Raw genomic sequence first — 14,220 nt, 5'->3', positions numbered from 1 at the left:
TGGGTGGTGGAGCCCATACCCACACTGTGGGTGGCAGTGGAGCCCATACCCACACTGTGGGTGGCAGTGGAGCCCATACTCCCCCAAACCTACGAGTAAAGAGCCACCTGAGAGTGTAGTACAGATAAAGCAGTGTCACCCAACAAGGCATGAACAAGGCACCTGCCCACGCCTGCCTGGCGTGAATGAGAGACAAACAAAACGCGGAAGACTTCGCCAAAGCTTGAGACAGATGTGACCATGGTGTTATTGGGCACAAAATGACCTCAGAGAGAATTACTGCCAAAGTATGAAGATGGGTGTTGAGCTTGCTAAGGAAGAGACCGCAGTGTGTAATAGTCAACACAGTCCAATCGGGATCCTCCACCGTGAAAAGTTAGTCCGCCAACGTCCCGTACTTGCTGCTGTACTTGTTCTCCTCATGTCATAGACAATGACACAAACTACAGCACTGTATCATCCTTAGCAGATGACACTACCATTGTCATGCGAGTAGACAATATGTACACGACACACCAACCCTTCACTCTAATGTTAATCACCTCTTTCAATGGGCCACACGTAATAATATGTTGTTTAATGAACTTCCAGCTCCCGCGCCATGGAAAAAACGAAAATGTAAAAACGGAAACCACACACACACAAGTGTGGCCCAGCTGGCTGTGTGGTCCAGCTGGCTGTGTGGTCCAGCTGGCTGTGTGGTCCAGCTGGCTGTGTGGTCCAGCTGGCTGTGTGGCCCAGCTGGCTGTGTGGCCCAGCTGGCTGTGTGGTCCAGCTGGCTGTGTGGTCCAGCTGGCTGTGTGGTCCAGCTGGCTGTGTGGTCCAGCTGGCTGTGTGGTCCAGCTGGCTGTGTGGTCCAGCTGGCTGTGTGGTCCAGCTGGCTGTGTGGTCCAGCTGGCTGTGTGGTCCAGCTGGCTGTGTGGCCCAGCTGGCTGTGTGGCCCAGCTGGCTGTGTGGTCCAGCTGGCTGTGTGGTCCAGCTGGCTGTGTGGTCCAGCTGGCTGTGTGGTCCAGCTGGCTGTGTGGTCCAGCTGGCTGTGTGGTCCAGCTGGCTGTGTGGTCCAGCTGGCTGTTTGGTCCAGCTGGCTGTTTGGTCCAGCTGGCTGTGTGGTCCAGCTGGCTGTGTGGTCCAGCTGGCTGCGTGGTCCAGCTGGCTGTGTGGTCCAGCTGGCTGTGTGGTCCAGCTGGCTGTGTGGTCCAGCTGGCTGTGTGGCCCAGCTGGCTGTGTGGCCCAGCTGGCTGTGTGGCCCAGCTGGCTGTGTGGGCCAGCTGGCTGTGTGGGCCAGCTGGCTGTGTGGGCCAGCTGGCTGTGTGGGCCAGCTGGCTGTGTGGGCCAGCTGGCTGTGAAGACAAGAGCGAGGGAAGCCTAACCAGAGTCCAGACTCCGGGAGAAGAATAACTAGAGAACGTGCTGAGGGATTATAATGACGGAGAGAGGGAGAGAGAGAGAGAGGGAGGGAGGGAGGGAGAGAGAGAGAGGGAGGGAGAGGGGGGGGGAGAGAGAGGACTAAGACCTAGTATAACCCAGGATGTAAACATTGAGAATGCAGGAGCAGGAGGGTATTCCTGAGACACGGAGCAGAGGGCCAGAGATGAGCACCAGCGAGTTAAAGGAGAAGCAGAAAGATCATCTGAGAATGACAGCAGACACACACGCGGCCCACAGCAGACACACACGCGGCCCACAGCAGACACACGCGGCCCACAGCAGACACACACACGGCCACAGCAGACACACACACCGCCACAGCAGACACACACACGGCCACAGCAGACACACACACGGCCACAGCAGACACACACACGGCCACAGCAGACATACACACGGCCACAGCAGACACACACACGGCCACAGCAGACACACACACGGCCACAGCAGACACACACACGGCCACAGCAGACAGAGGCACTCACCTGCTGGAGAAGCAAGCCATGAAAGCCACAGTACAAGATGAGGTGATGGACTTGAAGGTGTGAAGTAGTGTGTGTGTTGTGTACTATGATATATAACAGTGAGAGGAACCGGGTACACCTTGTAGAGAGTGTGAAGAGCGGGAGTGTGTAGTACTGGCGCCTGCTGCAGGAGACACGGGGCCTTCAACTAAGGAGAGAGTCCCTTTACATGCACCTCACACAAGGTGCACCAGCAGCTCATAATAAAGAAAGTTGTACAACATCTGGAAAGGAAATCATATATAACACAACACCACAATGGTTATAGTGACGGCAACTATCGCTGCTCAACACTTGATCAAGTTTAAGAACCTGGGGTTGGGGGGGGGGGGGGAGATCACACAGGGTCGAGGTGGTGGGCAGACTGTATATTTTGGGAGTGTGAGAAGCCTTGGACACTGTGGCCTGTATGGCATATGGATCCCATCCCATCTTGGAGTTGGAAAACATGACTTTGTAGATCGACTGGCCAATGAAGCTTGCAGGAAAGAAAACACTGATTATGACTTTGGACTATCTAATGCAATTATTAGAAACATACAAATTAAAGAAATTAATTCAGATTTAGAAGAACTAAGAAATGGCCAGAGACTGAAAGCTGCAGTATTAAGTTATGCCAAGTTTTGTAATAATAGGTATTTGTATGGTCAGCACAGTAACCGGACCAGGCAATGTGATGTAGTCATTGTGGTAGTTCACCTTGGCTATAGACACATCTGGCAGGTTAGTGAGGCTGAGCCACTACCAGAATACTCAGATTGTAAACTCTGTGATAAACCTTTAATGCATTCACTAGAACACTATATTGATGAATGTGAAACCGTAAAGGACTTTAGACCTCCTGGCCTCTTGTACCACCAACTGTGTAACTATTTTATTGACTCAGGTGTTCTGGACGACATCCTAACAATTTACCCAAAATTTGCTTGTCCATTTTAAAGAATGAAGAACAATTGTTATTTATATTACTTCTAAGCTGCATCACTTATGAACCCATCCCTGCCCTTGTGTGGCAGTGCACAATAGAAAGTTGTTTTCACATATTCATACATTAAAACATTGATTGTAACCATGATATATATGTGGGCTTCCGCCTACAGTTTAGACCTATTGTCTTGTGTATGACCCTCTGTCCTGCGTGACAGTCAATACCAGCATTATCCTCACTTTAATAAGACTATCAAAATCCTCAGATTAGGCAAACTTGTAATTAATTTTGTCAATAAAGATGTTAATAATAATAACCATCACCTAAGATGGAGAATGTGGCATCAATGACAGGGAAGATGGGGCAGAGGGTACGTGACTACTTAAGCAACAGTAGACACCATCCTCTCTCTCTCACAGTTACTCAACCACTATGACAAAATCACCGAAGCTCTAGAAGAAAAGCAAAGTGCAGATGTTGTATACATAAATTTTGCAAAAGGCATTCGACAAATGTGGCCATGGAGTGATAGCACACAAAGTGAGGTCAGTGGTAATAACCGGTAAAGTAGGACGCCGGATACTCAGTTTTTTGTCGAACAGAACACAGAGAGTAACAGTCAATCAAATAAAATCTAGTCCAAGCGCAGTCAAAAGCTCTGTACCTCAAGGTACAGTCCTTGCACCACTGCTGTTCCTTATTCTCATATCAGATATAGACAAAAATGCAAGTCACAACTTCATGTCATCCTTTGCAGATGACACAAAATCAGCATGAAAATTACCTCTGCTGAAGACATTGAAAGATTACAAGCAGATATTAATAAAGTTTTCGACTGGGCAACAGATAATAACATGATGTTTAACAGTGATAAATTCCAGGTACTCAGGTACGGTAAAAATAAGAACCTTAAACATAATACAGAGTACAAAATAATCAAATCAAATCTTCAGGTTATACGTCCTAAACGACCAAACGTTTCACTTTTCTAAACGACCTAACGTTTAAGGAGTATAACGAAGCAAATATTGCGTCGGCCAGAAAAATGATCGGATGGATTACGAGAACTTTCAAATCCAGGGATCCCATCACAATGGTTGTACTCTTCAAGTCACTTGTGTTGTCCCGTCTTGAGTACTGCTCAGTACTCACTTCCCCCTTCAGAGCAGGAGAGATTGCTGAAATAGAGGGAATACAGAGAACATATACGGCACTCATAGACGAGATAAAACACCTAAATTATTGGGATCGTCTCAAAGTTCTCCAAATGTACTCACTAGAAAGGAGACGAGAGAGACATCAAATAATATACACATGGAAAATACTGGAGGGCCAGGTCCCAAATCTACACAGTAAAATAACAACATACTGGAGTGAACGATATGGAAGAAAATGCAGAATAGAACCAGTGAAGAGCAGAGTTGCCATAGGCACAATCAGAGAACACTGTATAAACATCAGAGGTCCGCGGTTGTTCAACGTCCTCCCAGCGAGCATAAGAAATATTGCCGGAACAACCGTGGACATCTTCAAGAGGAAACTAGATAGTTTTCTCCAAGGAGTGCTGGACCAACCAGGCTGTGGTGGGTATGTGGGCCTGCGGGCCGCTCCAAGCAACAGCCTGGTGGACCAACCGGACTGTGATGGGTATGCGGGCCTGCGGGCCGCTCCAAACAACAGCCTGGTGGACCAAACTCTCACAAGTCGCGCCTGGCCTCGGGCCGGGCTTGGGGAGTAGAACTCCCAGAACCCCATCAAGCAGGTATCAACCAGATACCCTTCATATAGTGTAGGGTGACACGCTAGTGTGGTATATCACCCTTCATATAGTGTAGGGTGACACACTAGTGTGGTATATCACCCTTCATATAGTGTAGGGTGACACACTAGTGTGGTATATCACCATATAGTGTAGGGTGACACACTAGTGTGGTATATCACCCTTCATATAGTGTAGGGTGACACACTAGTGTGGTATATCACCATATAGTGTAGGGTGACACACTTGTGTGGTATATCACCATATAGTGTAGGGTGACACACTAGTGTGGTATATCACCATATAGCGTAGGGTGACACTAGTGTGGTATATCACCATATAGCGTAGGGTGACACACTAGTGTGGTATATCACCATATAGTGTAGGGTGACACACTAGTGTGGTATATCACCATATAGTGTAGGGTGACACACTAGTGTGGTATATCACCATATAGTGTAGGGTGACACACTAGTGGGGTATATCACCATATAGTGTAGGGTGACACACTAGTGTGGTATATCACCATATAGTGTAGGGTGACACACTAGTGTGGTATATCACCATATAGCGTAGGGTGACACACTAGTGTGGTATATCACCATATAGCGTAGGGTGACACACTAGTGTGGTATATCACCATATAGCGTAGGGTGACACACTAGTGTGGTATATCACCATATAGTGTAGGGTGACACACTAGTGTGGTATATCACCATATAGCGTAGGGTGACACACTAGTGTGGTATATCACCATATAGTGTAGGGTGACACACTAGTGTGGTATATCACCATATAGTGTAGGGTGACACACTAGTGTGGTATATCACCATATGGTGTAGGGTGACACACTAGTGTGGTATATCACCCTTCATATAGTGTAGGGTGACACACTAGTGTGGTATATCACCATATAGTGTAGGGTGACACACTAGTGTGGTATATCACCATATAGTGTAGGGTGACACACTAGTGTGGTATATCACCCTTCATATAGTGTAGGGTGACACACTAGTGTGGTATATCACCATATAGTGTAGGGTGACACACTAGTGTGGTATATCACCATATAGTGTAGGGTGACACACTAGTGTGGTATATCACCATATAGTGTAGGGTGACACACTAGTGTGGTATATCACCATATAGTGTAGGGTGACACACTAGTGTGGTATATCACCATATAGCGTAGGGTGACACACTAGTGTGGTATATCACCATATAGTGTAGGGTGACACACTAGTGTGGTATATCACCATATAGTGTAGGGTGACACACTAGTGTGGTATATCACCATATAGTGTAGGGTGACACACTAGTGTGGTATATCACCATATAGTGTAGGGTGACACACTAGTGTGGTATATCACCATATAGTGTAGGGTGACACACTAGTGTGGTATATCACCATATAGCGTAGGGTGACACACTAGTGTGGTATATCACCATATAGCGTAGGGTGACACTAGTGTGGTATATCACCATATAGTGTAGGGTGACACACTAGTGTGGTATATCACCATATAGTGTAGGGTGACACACTAGTGCGGTATATCACCATATAGTGTAGGGTGACACACTAGTGTGGTATATCACCATATAGTGTAGGGTGACACACTAGTGTGGTATATCACCATATAGCGTAGGGTGACACACTAGTGTGGTATATCACCATATAGCGTAGGGTGACACTAGTGTGGTATATCACCATATAGTGTAGGGTGACACACTAGTGTGGTATATCACCATATAGTGTAGGGTGACACACTAGTGTGGTATATCACCATATAGTGTAGGGTGACACACTAGTGTGGTATATCACCATATAGCGTAGGGTGACACACTAGTGTGGTATATCACCATATAGTGTAGGGTGACACACTAGTGTGGTATATCACCATATAGTGTAGGGTGACACACTAGTGTGGTATATCACCATATAGTGTAGGGTGACACACTAGTGTGGTATATCACCATATAGTGTAGGGTGACACACTAGTGTGGTATATCACCATATAGCGTAGGGTGACACACTAGTGTGGTATATCACCATATAGCGTAGGGTGACACTAGTGTGGTATATCACCATATAGCGTAGGGTGACACTAGTGTGGTATATCACCATATAGCGTAGGGTGACACTAGTGTGGTATATCACCATATAGCGTAGGGTGACACTAGTGTGGTATATCACCATATAGTGTAGGGTAGTCGCCTCACTAGAGCAGTGGCCAAGTATGGTGGTCAAGACCAGGCTGGCGGCGGGTGTCAAGAAGCCGTCCTCGTGGGCAGATAGTCTTGTTGTTGTTGTTGTTTAAGATTCCCTACTTGGAACAAAAGGTGCCAAGCAGCACGGTCTATGGTGAGCCCGAAGTGGACTTGTAGCAAAGCTTTCAGATAGTAGTTGTTGTTGTTGTTGTTGTTGTAACAATGTGCACCATGGTACAAGGATAGGCCTACTAGCAACAGTACAGTTGGTACTAGTCACTTCATAGTCCTAAAAAAATTAAGCTAAAAACAAACAAATATTTTTAGGCCTAGTATAGCGCACATATATAGTATATTAGGCCTGAGATAACGTGTTAGGCCTAGTATAGCGCACATATATAGTATATTAGGCCTGAGATAACGTGTTAGGCCTAGTATAGCGCACATATATAGTATATTAAGCCTGAAATAACGTGTGTTAGGCCTGGGATGTTAGGTTACTTGGTCGTTGAAACTTAAATATAAAATGTTTCCCGGTTTGTCCAAATACAATAGTACCCATTTGTACTTTGTAATTGTGTTGTATGTGGGTATATGTAGTATGGTCCTGGTGAGTACCACGAGTACTGCCTCGACACGAGGACGGGCTCAAGGCTCCCACTTGAAGGCGAAGGTAATAATATAATTAATGTTTATAGTGTTGTTTACGTGTGGCAGGTGTGGAGCTCAGGTAATGTTGTGTTGCGTGTGTTGCAGGAGCGGCAACAGTGTAGAGAGGTAATGTTGTGTTGCGTGTGTTGCAGGAGCGGCAACAGTCTGTCGTCGGTGGAGGAGGTGTCGCTGGCGGGGCTGCCCAACCTGCAGGAGCTGGACCTCTCAAGGAACCGTCTAGTCTCCCTCAGCCCCAAGCCCTTCACTAACGTCACTCTCATCAAGCTGTGAGTATCTCCCCTCCTCTACCCTCTACCTCCCCTCGTCTCCCTCTACCTCCCCTCGTCTCCCTCTACCTCCCCTCATCTACCCTCTACCTCCCCTCGTCTCCCTCTACCTCCCCTCGTCTCCCTCTACCTCCCCTCATCTACCCTCTACCTCCCCTCGTCTACCCTCTACCTCCCCTCGTCTCCCTCTACCTCCCCTCGTCTCCCTCTACCTCCCCTCGTCTCCCTCTACCTCCCCTCGTCTCCCTCTACCTCCCCTCGTCTCCCTCTACCTCCCCTCGTCTACCCTCTACCTCCCCTCGTCTACCCTCTCCCTCCCCTCTACCTCCCCTCGTCTACCCTCTCCCTCCCCTCTACCTCCCGTCGTCTACCCTCTACCTCCCATCGTCTACCCTCTACCTCCCCTCATCTACCCTCTACCTCCCCTCGTATACCAATATTTCCCTCTTAACTTGATGTAATATAAGAAGGTATTACAAAGCCTTAAGCGAGGCTTGGGCCCACTTGCACGGCGCCAGGTGACTTGCCTCATTAATACTTGTATGTGTCTACCTTGATACTTCTTATGTGTCTAGAGCTGCTAAACACAACCAATGAGGTGGTAGAGGTACTGGGAATCAAGGTAGACAAAATTAAACCTAATTATTATTCTAATATATAAACCTCCAGATACAACGGTTGAAGAATTCAGAGAGCAGATGCACAAAATAGAGAACATCCTTAATAACCTGGCAAACCCAGCTCCAGATATTATCTTCCTTGGTGACGTCAGTCTACCAAGTCTAAGATGGAGAATGGTAAACAAAAATATCATAGCAGGGAACCACCCGGGAAATGATCAACCGCAGGTCAGAGAACATTTGAGATTCTGTGACAACTTCTCGCTCCGTCAACAGATTACAGAACCAACTAGGAACGAAAACACACTTGACTTGTTATTTACAAACAACATTGAACTAATCAGAGATATTACAATCTCAGATACTACATAATCAGACCTTAAGCTCATTGAAGGGCAAGCTAACATTAATAACGGTAGTAGGTCCAAGAGACCCAACAAGCGAGAAGGGGTATTCAGTCAATTCAATTTCAACAATAAGAGGATCGACTGAGAAAAATAAATGTAGACCTTGCAAACATTCAACGGGAGACGGTCTTAAGCGACCAAACTCCCACACAGGCTTTGCTTAGAGCTTTGGCTCTGAGAGGCGGGACCAAAGAGCTAAAGATCAACCCCCCCCAAGTACAATAAGGTGAGTACAGGGAATAGTTCAACTGACAGCTGAAGCTTACAAGGTCTGCTTGAAGCACGTGCCTGTGAGGAGGGGCAGAAAGAGGACCACTCTAGGAAGAGAACGCAGACCACTGTACAGGAGAAGGAAAAAAATAACGGAAATGCTTCGGCAGACATAACTATCACAAGCAAGGAAAATAAACCTAAACAGGGAGATCAAAGACATAGAACAAACGTTGAAGCGATCATACGAGTCTGAGGAAATGGAATTGGAACAGAAAGTTATACAAAAGATAATGAAAAATCCAAAATATTTTTTCACATACGCAAAATCAAAAACCTAAACCATCACCTTTAATTACAACTGAAGGTACGTACACAGAGGACAACAAAGAGATTAGTGAAATTCTAAGTATGAGGCTATGTTTAGCACACCAATAAACAACATGAAAGTTGATGACCCAGACAGCCTCTTTATGAATGACATTCAAGCTGCAGATAATATAACGGATATTAACACAAACTCAGAAGACTTTGAAAGAGAAATTGACAATATGCACTCGGCTCCTGGGCCTGACTCATGGAATTCAATATTCATAAAGAAATGTAAAGTACCAGTAGCGAGAGCACTCAGCGTAATATGGAGAAAGAGCCTGGACACGGGGGAGATACCAGCAGCACTTAAATCTGCAGATATAGCTCCTCTGCACAAGGAGGGTAGTAAAGCCTTGGCAAAAAATTATAGGCCAGTTGCACTAACATCACACATAATAAAAGTTTTTGAAAGAGTGATTAGGAATTAAATTTCTAGTTTTATGGAAAATAATGAGTTACACAACCCAGGACAACATGGATTTAGAGCGGGAAGATCCTGTCTGTCACAGTTACTCAACCACTATGACAAAATCACAGAAGCTTTAGAAGAAAAGCAAAATGCAGATGTTGTATTCAGACTTTGCAAAAGCATTCGACAAATGTGACCATGGAGTGATAGGCACACAAAATGAGGCCAATGGTAAAGTAGGACGCTGGATACTCAATTTCCTGTCGAACAGAACACAAAGAGTAACAGTCAATCAAATAAAATCCAGTCCAAGCACAGACAAAAGCTCTGTACCTCAAGGTACAGTCCTTGCACCACTGCTGTTCCTTATTCTCATATCAGATATAGACAAAAATACAAGTCACAGCTTCGTGTCATCCTTTGCAGATGACACAAAAATCAGCATAAAATTACCTCTGCTGAGGACATAGAAAACCTACAAGCAGATATTAACAAAGTTTTCGAATGGGCAGCAGAAAATAACATGATGTTTAACAGTGATAAATTCCAAGTACTCAGGTACGGCAAAAATGAAGATTTGAAACATAATACAGGGTACAAAACACAATCAAATCTGTCCATAGTAGGAAAGCAGCATGTTAAGGATTTGGGAATAATGATGTCCGACGACCTAACGTTTAGGGAGCATAACCAAGCAAATATTGTGTCAGCCAGAAAAATGATAGGATGGATTACGAGAACTTTCAAATCCAGGGATCCCATCACAATGGTTGTACTCTTCAAGTCACTTGTGTTGTCCCGTCTTGAGTACTGCTCAGTACTCACTTTCCCCTTCAGAGCAGGAGAGATTACTGAAATAGAGTGAATACAGAGAACATATGCGGCACGCATAGACGCGATAAAGCACCTAAATTATTGGGATCGTCTCAAAGCTCTCCAAATGTACTCACTAGAAAGGAGACGAGAGAGATACCAAATAATATACACATGGAAAATACTGGAGGGCCAGGTCCCAAATCTACACAGTAAAATAACAACGTACTGGAGAGAACGATATGGAAGAAAATGCAGAATAGAACCAGTGAAGAGCAGAGGTGCTATAGGCACAATCAGAGAACACTGTATAAACATCAGAGGTCCGCGGTTGTTCAACATCCTCCCAGCGAGCATAAGAAATATTGCCGGAACAACCGTGGACATCTTCAAGAGGAAACTAGATAGTTTTCTCCAAGGAGTGCCGGACCAACCGGGCTGTGGTGGGTATGTGGGCCTGCGGGCCGCTCCAAGCAACAGCCTGGTGGACCAACCGGGCTGTGGTGGGTATGTGGGCCTGCGGGCCGCTCCAAGCAACAGCCTGGTGGACCAAACTCTCACAAGTCAAGCCTGGCCTCGGGCCGGGCTTGGGGAGTAGAAGAACTCCCAGAACCCCATCAAGCAGGTATAAGCGGGTACCTTAATACATACCTTGTGTCTACCTTAACAAGAGGGGGACACTACTCAACTCTACACTCACACCTTTTTATGGTGCGCTGGTGGCTGAGTGGACAGCACGCTGGATACGTAGTCTTGTGGTCTGGGGTTCGATTCCCGGCGCCGGCGTTAACAGATGGGCAGTTTCTTTTACCCTGATATCCCTGTTCCCCTAGCAATAAATAGGTTCCTGGGAGTTAGACAGCTGTTACGAGCGGCTTCCTGTGTGTAAGGGGGGGGGGGGTAGGACACGCTAATAAGTTTAGTGCCAAGTGTAGAGGAGGCAGCAGCGGCACATGTGTGTAGGTGTAGTGTGAGGGACAGTTTGTGGTGCAGGGTGGAGGCTCCCGTCTTTATAGGCACCACTTGGCCCAAACATGTGCCCTCACTCACTGTGGTGGAGGCCGGTCTTCCCCTCCACCACACACTGGTGGCTGCAACTGTGGCGTCATTCTCAGCCCACAACTGAGGCAGGTGTGGCCATCACCACCACCACCCTCCTCAGCCCACAACTGAGGCAGGTGTGGCCACCACCACCCTCCTGAGCCTGCAGTCTTGCCGGCCGCCGTCACCGCCTGGAGAACTTTCCGGCAGTGTTGGCGGGCGCCCCTGGCTCCCACCGCCGCCCCGTGATCAATACTGCTACACTTACTCTCTCCCTCCTCACTCAACTCTTAACACACGAACCAGTCGTGTTATGTGGGGGTGTGTGGTGTTATGTGGGTGTGTGTGGTGGTGTTATGTGGGGGTGGGTGTAGAGGTGTTATGAAGGGTGGGTGTGTGGTGGTGTTATGTGGGGGGTGTGTGGTGGTGTTATGTGGGGGTGTGTGGTGGTGTTATGTGGGGGTGTGTGGTGGTGTTATGTGGGGGTGTGTGGTGGTGTTATGTGGGGGTGGGTGTGTGGTGGTGTTATGTGGGGGTGGGTGTAGAGGTGTTATGAAGGGTGGGTGTGGTGGTGTTATGTGGGGGGTGTGTGGTGGTGTTATGTGGGGTGTGTGTGGTGGTGTTATGTGGGGGTGTGTGGTGGTGTTATGTGGGTGTGTGGTGATGTTATGTTGGTGTGTGGTGATGTTATGTTGGTGTGTGGTGATGTTATGTGGGGGGGGGGGTGTAGAGGTGTTATGTGGGGGTGTGTGGTGGTGTTATGTGGGGGTGTGTGGTGGCGTTATGTGGGGGGTGTGGTGGTGTTATGTGGGGGTGTGTGGTGGTGTTATGTGGGGGTGTGTGGTGGTGTTATGTGGGGGTGGGTGTGTGGTGGTGTTATGTGGGGGTGTGTGGTGGTGTTATGTGGTGGTGTTATGTTGGGGTGTGTGGTGATGTTATGTTGGTGTGTGGTGATGTTATGTTGGTGTGTGGTGATGTTATGTGGGGGGGGGGGGTTGTGTAGAGGTGTTATGAAGGGTGGGTGTGTGGTGGTGTTATGAATGGTGGGTGTGTGGTGGTGTTATGTGGGGGGGTGTGGTGGTGTTATGTGGGGGGGGGGGTGTGGAGGTGTTATGAAGGGTGGGTGTGTGGTGATGTTATGTTGGTGTGTGGTGATGTTATGTTGGTGTGTGGTGATGTTATGTTGGTGTGTGGTGATGTTATGTGGGGGTGGGTGTGTGGTGGTGTTATGTGGGGGTGTGTGGTGGTGTTATGTGGTGGTGTTATGTGGGGGTGTGTGGTGATGTTATGTTGGTGTGTGGTGGTGTTATGTTGGTGTGTGGTGGTGTTATGTGGGGGGGGGGGTTGTGTAGAGGTGTTATGAAGGGTGGGTGTGTGGTGGTGTTATGAATGGTGGGTGTGTGGTGGTGTTATGTGGGGGGGTGTGGTGGTGTTATGTGGGGGGGGGGGTGTGGAGGTGTTATGAAGGGTGGGTGTGTGGTGGTGTTATGTGGGGGTGTGTGGTGGTGTTATGTGGGGGGGTGTGGTGGTGTTATGAAGGGTGGGTGTGTGGTGGTGTTATGTGGGGGTGTGTGGTGGTGTAATGTGGGGGGGGGGTGTGGAGGTGTTATGAAGGGTGGGTGTGTGGTGGTGTTATGTGGGGGTGTGTGGTGGTGTTATGTGGGGGTGTGTGGTGGTGTAATGTGGGGGTGTGTGGTGGTGTTATATGGGGGGGGGGTGTGGAGGTGTTATGAAGGGTGGGTGTGTGGTGGTGTTATGTGGGGGTGTGTGGTGGTGTTATGTGGGGGGTGTGGTGGTGTTATGTGGAGGTGTGTGGTGGTGTTATGTGGGGGGTGTGGTGGTGTTATGTGGGGGTGTGTGGTGGTGTTATGTGGAGGTGTGTGGTGGTGTTATGTGGGGGTGTGTGGTGGTGTTATGTGGGGGGGGGGTGTGGTGGGGGTGTGTGGAGGTGTAATGTGGGGGTGTGTGGTGGTGTAATGTGGGGGTGTGTGGTGGTGTTATGTGGGGGTGTGTGGTGGTGTTATGTGGGGGGGTGTGGTGGTGATATGAAGGGTGTGTGGTGGTGTTATGTGGGGGTGTGTGGTGGTGTTATGTGGGGGTGTGTGGTGGTATTATGTGGGGGGGGGTGTGGTGGTGATATGAAGGGTGTGTGGTGGTGTTATGTGGAGGTGTGTGGTGGTGTAATGTGGGGGTGTGTGGTGGTGTAATGTGGGGGTGTGTGGTGGTGTTATGTAGGGGTGTGTGGTGGTGTTATGTGGGGGGGTGTGGTGGTGTTATGTGGGGGTGTGTGGTGGTGTAATGTGGGGGTGTGTGGAGGTGTTATGTGGGGGTGTGTGGTGGTGTTATGTGGGGGTGTGTGGTGGTGTAATGTGGGGGTGTGTGGTGGTGTTATGTGGGGGTGTGTGGTGGTGTTATGTGGGTGTGTGTGGTGGGGGTGTGTGGAGGTGTAATGTGGGGGTGTGTGGTGGTGTAATGTGGGGGTGTGTGGTGGTGTTATGTAGGGGTGTGTGGTGGTGTTATGTGGGGGTGTGTGGTGGTGTAATGTGGGGGTGTGTGGTGGTGT

The 14,220-nt window shown here is 48.1% G+C and overlaps 1 protein-coding gene across 1 annotated transcript in view; it reads left to right on the top strand.

The window, feature by feature from the left end:
- Positions 1-14,220, top strand: part of LOC123763708 (leucine-rich repeats and immunoglobulin-like domains protein 3) — a 203,957-nt gene that overhangs the window by 156,516 nt on the left and 33,221 nt on the right. The window contains exon 4 of the mRNA XM_045751003.2: positions 7,651-7,785. Coding sequence (XP_045606959.2) covers positions 7,651-7,785 — 135 coding nt within the window. The remainder of the gene's footprint in view (positions 1-7,650; positions 7,786-14,220) is intronic.

This window comes from Procambarus clarkii, chromosome 52 (genome assembly GCF_040958095.1).
Source record: "Procambarus clarkii isolate CNS0578487 chromosome 52, FALCON_Pclarkii_2.0, whole genome shotgun sequence".
Taxonomy (NCBI): domain Eukaryota; kingdom Metazoa; phylum Arthropoda; class Malacostraca; order Decapoda; family Cambaridae; genus Procambarus; species Procambarus clarkii.
This window is presented reverse-complemented; position numbering and strand designations above follow the sequence as displayed.